Raw genomic sequence first — 6,779 nt, forward strand, 5'->3', positions numbered from 1 at the left:
ATAAAAATACATTTTATTTTAAACGCACTTTACATTTGAAAGCAAATCTCAAAGTACACAATAAAAATAAATAACATAAAAACAAGCGATAAAAATCAACAGATAAAACAGATACAATCAACAAGCAAAGGATGTGTGTACTGTGGTCCCGAGAATCCTGGAACTCCGTTTACAATGGCGTCTATTAGATGCGTAAAAACATGTGAATCTCATCATTAGCCGGAGCAGCCAGTCACCAGCCACTCACTGACTCAGTGGAAAATTGCACAGACTGAATTTTGACGTGTTTATGTTATTTTCAATTTACGCTGCGCGAAGACCGTATCAGCTGTGCGTAATTACGCACGAGCGCACCTTAGAGGGAACGTTGAATGTAACTGTCGGAAATATACATCTTACAATATGAAGTTGTGCAGGGACAGAACGGCGATGTGATATATCATTTCATGTTGTCAGGTTGTCAGGAACATAACTCAACAAAAAGTTGAACTTTTTTTTTACTTATGCTGACAGCATTAAAAACAAATGTTCTTTTGAGCCTTGTTGTTCTAAAGCAGGTCTTTGATTTATGAAAGCTCGTTACAGAACAGATTTACAATTTTTATTTCACCTGGTTTTATATATGAACAGATGTCATACAGCACATACATTTATTTTCTTCTCTATCAATTCAAACCAGCTGGAAAGTTGGAGCAAAATAGGACAACTTTATTAATTTTAACATGTAAATTATCAATAAATAGCTAAATTATATGACTCTCAAAAGGAGGTACGGTACACACCTCTTCTTGACAACTGATATTACAATAAAATCACTGCAAGACAAAATGACCTACTGTTAACCCCATGACAAAGTCCTAAGAGAGCTTCTTGTCAAAATGTGTTCAAAACTTCAGAATGAGTTTTTGTTGGAATAATTTTTGAGATTTAGCTCTTTTGAAATGTATTTATTGACTTGTAAAAATGTCAAAAACAAGCGTTTGATGTATTTTAAGTCGGCTTTCTATTTTTCTATTTTTTTATTTTTTATGTCAGCAGAGACACATTGACTGGAGACAGCTACTGACTTATTGTTTTGGTATAATTCTGAATGAGACCTTGGAAATATTGCTTTGTGTTTTTGTGAGGTTGAAAAATGATTATGTAACATTTTGGTAAGAAATACCAGAGCAGAAAGGAGTAGACACTGGACAGTATTGCCAGGGCACTAATAATCTGGATGTACTTGCCTCGATAAAGCATGAACACAGTGGCAAAGATGATCCAAGTGAGGATAAGCAGGAACAGACAGAAGGTTAATGCTTTGGCCTCATTGTAATTTTTTGGGAGGTCTTTTCCCATATAGGAGAAAATGAAGCAGAGAGAGCCCAAGACTCCAAGAAAAATTATAGAAGTGAAGATTCTGCTAAAATTATTGTCACAACCAAGAACAATTTTGTCTGGGAACCAGAAGGTATCATTGTAGGTATTGGGTGGATGAGAAGACAAGTTAATGAGAAGCAAGACTGCTTGAGTAGCAAAGGCAGCAGTGATGACCAGCCATTGCCCGTGATATTTCATCCACCAACTGTGGAGTTTGGGGAACTTGGCAGCAATTTTGAAAATGCAAACAATTTGAAAAGAGCGAACAACAAAACATGCAAGACAAACAGTGTAGAACAAAACAAATGGCAAGAACCTTAAGACGCAAAAGGAAATAGTTGGCTTGTCAAATTGAACAACCACACTAACAGTACAGAGAGTGAGGCAGCCTAAAATAAGGAAGCACATCGGACCCCCAGCAGATCTAACAACAGGTGTGTTGTAGTTGATGGCAAAGAGGAGAGACGTGGCTAATGTGAGACCCACAAAGACCCAGGCGCCGACCATGATCAGAATCGCCCCAATGTCTGTGTACGGGACGTACTCCACCTCCCGCAGACGGCATGATGTACTTCCTGGTGCAGACCATTCTGTCTCCTTGCAGCGGATGCACTTGTAGGGGTCGTCTGTTTCGCAAGAGAAGGGGAAAATACCAATAAGATTATTGTATTATTATATTTTGTAAAAGAGCATACAGGTGAGGGAGCAGTTAAGAAATGAAGTGGTGGTCCTCTATTTTACATGATAAAAGGAAAGAATCTTCTGAAATTGCTTTGTTGCTTCTTCTAATAACCAACCCGATTAATTTTTGCATTTAAAAAATAAATAGTTCCTCGATCAAAAGTTTTTATTTAAGGTTGAACGTTAAAAAAAAACTGTCCAAATGAGACAAATGAAAATGGCACTGCTTTTGGTCATACGACTTGCATATTTATTTACCTGTACTGTTGATATACGTTCCATTTGGACAGATTCTGCAATTGAAGCAGCATTTGTGGATCCCATTTTGTTCTTTTTCATGCCCAACTGGACACTCTTTAGAGCAAACTGAAGTGGGAACCTGTCCAAATCAGCAACAAACAAACAAAGGCATTACTGTGAAGGGTGGAGGCAAACAAGAGGAATGTTGGTACATTATATTCAATACTTAACTTATAATACATTTTTTATAAGACTGGATTCATGTAAATGTGAAAAAAACTAACAAAACATGTTTTATCAGCATAAGCTTTAATATGTTCATATATACCGGTAAGTGGATAGGATAGGACTTACTTCTCCCCTTGTGTACCACTGAATTTTGGTGTTGTTGATGAAAATGATGGCTGATGGGTGAAATTTATAAAAGCCGATCTCCTCTACATCGCCTCTGGGGTTCCAGTAAACTATAGAGTAGGATCCATACTTGGGGTCGCCCTCCTCATTAAACTGGATAGTTTGGTTTAAAAGTGTAAAGTTGGACTTCTTTAGCTCTGCTAGAACCTGATGCGAGTACACAATGTTCAAATTACCATTATTTTCATTTTGCTATCATACTAACAAGTTTGACATTAAAATTAGGGAGAATTGCATTTAATTTCAGATTTTTGTCTTGGCTTCAATCGGAGGGGATTTGGAGATTTGAAACATTTCTGGAACCGTCAGAAATTTGCTGCCTAAGAATAAAATTATCTTTATATGTACTTTCTCGATATAAAAGAAAACAGTATATGCTTCTGACGAGAAATCATTTTCAAAACTAAATATCTAACTGAAACATTCATAAGGTGAAATAAACTAAATGATAGAATTAGACGTTTACTTACCATGTGTGGGTACACTATAATATTGCCTTTACAATTATCTTTTCCACACTGCAAGGCATTGTGCAAGGCGTGAGCGATGGCATAGACGGCAGAATAAACAGGAAAAGAGAAGGATGGGTCGATGGCAAGGATATCTTTTGCACTTGGGTTGCTGTAGTTACAATCCTGATTACAAAATGTCTCTTTGGCTTTTTCACAGTGATCCTCATTTTTGGCAGAATTAAAAAAATGATCAAACCCAGGTATTGCCACGACTGGTTGGGACACTCCAATCACAGTTCCAATATTGTGGATTCCTTTCTCCTTGGGGAGCCTCTCGTTTAAAGACCACGTGTCACCGGCTATCCACACCTTGTTTTTTATTTTCAGCTCTATCGCTGACTCAATTAGAGCTTCAGCAACCATTTTTGGAGTGAAAACAACAATGACATGTATATTCAATGTCTCTATCTGTTTGAAGATTTGGGGACTGATCGTATTGATGTCGAGGTCTTTGGTGTAGGCCAGACAAATCTCCGTATCCTTAATCCTCTTTCTGAATGTTTCCAGGCCATCTTTACCAAAATCATCATCGCTGTTCAGGAACGCAACCCAGTGCCAGTTGAAGTGCAGAATGAGTCTAACAATCACTTCTATAGCATCTTTATTGGAATGCACTGTTCGTAGGAAAGAAGCAAATTTCCCTTTCTCTGCAAAGGCAGTGGCAGCAGCTCCATAACTGACCTGATTAACAAGCAACAGAGAAATTGCTTGCGTCATTTTCACTGATATATTTCTGAAATGACAATTTAAAAAGTTTTAAAATGTCAATTATGCCCTCATAATAATGACTGGAAACTTGCCAACGGAATGAGATCCATCATGAACAGTGGCGCTACTGTTGAGGTTTCCGTACTGGAGAAAGGGCCGACCACTGCGATCACATTGGACAGATTTACACGCGATTCGCCAAAACCGTGGATCAAGCCATTGGCTGAGATGAGATTCAAAATTACTGGGAAAATATCCGTATCTGAGCAGTGGTCAAATATTTCATATCCCAGAGATACATTTGGCAGCAGGTTGGTAGAGTTGTTGATTTCTTCCACAGAGAATCTCATTAACTGAAACCTTCGATAGTTTGGGAGAAGAAATGGTTGACTACAGAGAGAATGGAAAACAGGAGCGAGGGATTAGCTTTTGAAAAAATGTAAATGCAGTTTCAAAACCTGTTTTGCAAATTCTGCCAAAATATTTAGGTTTTGTGAAGGTTTAAATAATTTTTTTTTTCTCAAGAACTTTGGTCATATCTAATATACATACGTAACAACATAGTAACAACATAGTAACAACATAGTAACAACATAGTAACAACATGCAGTATTTGATTATTTCCTCCGCCAAGGAGGTTATGTTTGTTACAAGGATTACGGAAAAACTGCTGGATGGATCTTGATGAAAAAATATCTGAAGATGGGTCTTGGTCTAACTTAAATCCCATACAATTTTGAAAGCAATCCATATAACTGTCTGGATACAAAAAAATCTGCATTTTCCCATTTACTTATAATGGAAGCTTTTATATACAGTATATATATATATATATATATATAAAAAATCATATCTTGTAAAATATGGATTCAATTCACTCACCAGAAATTACAGTCATAAATGGTCCAATATGCACTATCATGCAAAATGTCTTCTGGATCTGATCCAGGATGAGGTCAGGAAAAAATATTACATTTTAACATTGAAAACTCCATTTATGGATTCAAAAATCCGATTCACTTTTACTTTTCATGGTTGTTGTATAGATCCCAATAACAATGTATAACCTTTTGATGATGATCCAGATCATCATGTGGGTGGTGTAAATCTAATCACGAGGGGAATGTGTTGTTTGCCGGAGGTCTGCGCTCTCTGAGTGCTTTTCTAGTTAAAAAGTTACAGCAAAATGATTAGGAGAAAAATATGCCAGATATCTGCTAAGGTTTACTGTAATACTCACCTGGAGCAGTCAATGGCTTCTGGTTTGTCATGATGAACAGGGGCGTTCACATGATGAATATCAAAAAGCCCACTGATCAAATAATCTCCTTTCAGTTGAAATTCTGAAGCAGGGAATGCACAGAGATCCAAGGTTTGTAGAAGGGAGCCCAGAAAACACAGATGAGTAAGAAAATTAGCCATTTTTGTGGTTGCTTATTACAAATTGGATGAAATCATATGCCTCTGCCTTTAGGGAGTTATGAAACACTACTCCCAAAGCCTCAGTGATCATTTCCATACTCATGGGATGGAAACAATTAATTTAAATATTTTGAGAATCAAATCGGTATGCAAAAACTGCTGCACAAAGGGTTTAACATTCATCAGGAATAAGTCACGAAGAGCAAAAATGCAGAATCAACTGGACTTGCTTACGTTTGGTTGAAGATATTTCACCTCTCCTCCAAGAGGCTTCTTCAATGCAGGATCATTTCTAGCAGTTTCCCGTGGGAGGTGGACGTACTGTCCCGTGGGAGGTGAAAGATCGTCAACCAAACCTAAACAAGTCCAGTTAATTCTTTGTTTTGGAGCTCCTTGATTTACCTTGACCTGGATGACTGAGAACCGACACAGATGATCCATATTAATGCAAATTCAGTTGAGATGAAACTAAGTGTTTTCATGCACCCTGATCGGATGATCGGATCGGTATAAACCACCCCTCTCGATCGGGATAGAATTGTGATCGGATCAAACTTGATTGGGTCAGACTAATCCGATTAGGTGTGTACATGAAGCATTTTCATTCCAATCAGGCTTTTAATCCGATTAAATGTGTCCATGTAAACGCACCTACTGATACAGCTAAATATTGTCTGAACTAACGGCCTAAACTTCAACTCAACTTCAACTCAACTTCAACTCAACTTTCAAACTTTATTTGGTATTTTTGACTGGCTAAGTGTAGACGTGCTCGCTGATTCCATTTCACGCTTCACGACACTCTTTGTACGAGCCAGCATGAGGCAAAACTTTGCCACACATTTAATCTGAATAGGAAAATTTGCAATTGCTTCGCTCACGAAAGGGATAAATCGGAAAGACTCTCACCACAATTTGAATTCGGGCAACGTTTCTGCCGGACGGGCGGAAATTATCATTATGCTTGGTAGGAAGGGATAAGCCCTCATCAAGCCACACATTAAAGTAGACTGAAGATTAATCTATAAAGAACTGGAATCCAATATGCTACTTATTTGTACCATTGTTTTTAGATTGTATGTCTGTTTATCCTTGGCTTTCTTCAGTGGAGAAACGACGCGTATCATATTTCTCATAGAGGGCAGTGGTTGCATTGACTTTGCAGAATTTGCATGCTTGTCACATTTCACAGGCAAGTTTGCAACCTGGTCAAAATGAGCAAGAGCCACAACAACACATTATATTTTGTGTGGTGCAAATGTGATGTTACGTGTTGAGTAATGCCTGAAGGCAGAATAATCTATTTAATGGCACCCACTGCCTGGAAACGTCTTCCTCTCAATGAGTTTTAGTACATCAAGCAGTTTACAGTCACAACGGTATGTATAACCACCATCACCTGAAGTCTTACCTGTGTATCTATATACCTTGCAGTTTATG

At 37.8% G+C, this 6,779-nt stretch overlaps 1 protein-coding gene across 1 annotated transcript; it reads right to left on the minus strand.

Moving 5' to 3' along the window:
- Positions 1-1,059: 1,059 nt before the first annotated feature.
- On the minus strand, positions 1,060-5,339 carry LOC137907350 (taste receptor type 1 member 1-like). The gene is made up of 6 exons (XM_068751672.1): positions 5,158-5,339; positions 4,010-4,307; positions 3,168-3,890; positions 2,638-2,844; positions 2,302-2,422; positions 1,060-1,988 (listed from the first exon to the last, which is right to left on the minus strand). Exons 1-6 carry the CDS (start codon positions 5,337-5,339, stop codon positions 1,060-1,062), a joined length of 2,460 nt encoding a protein of 819 aa, XP_068607773.1.
- Between the last annotated feature and the right edge of the window lie 1,440 nt (positions 5,340-6,779).

The sequence above is a fragment of the Brachionichthys hirsutus genome, chromosome 2 (genome assembly GCF_040956055.1).
Source record: "Brachionichthys hirsutus isolate HB-005 chromosome 2, CSIRO-AGI_Bhir_v1, whole genome shotgun sequence".
Taxonomy (NCBI): domain Eukaryota; kingdom Metazoa; phylum Chordata; class Actinopteri; order Lophiiformes; family Brachionichthyidae; genus Brachionichthys; species Brachionichthys hirsutus.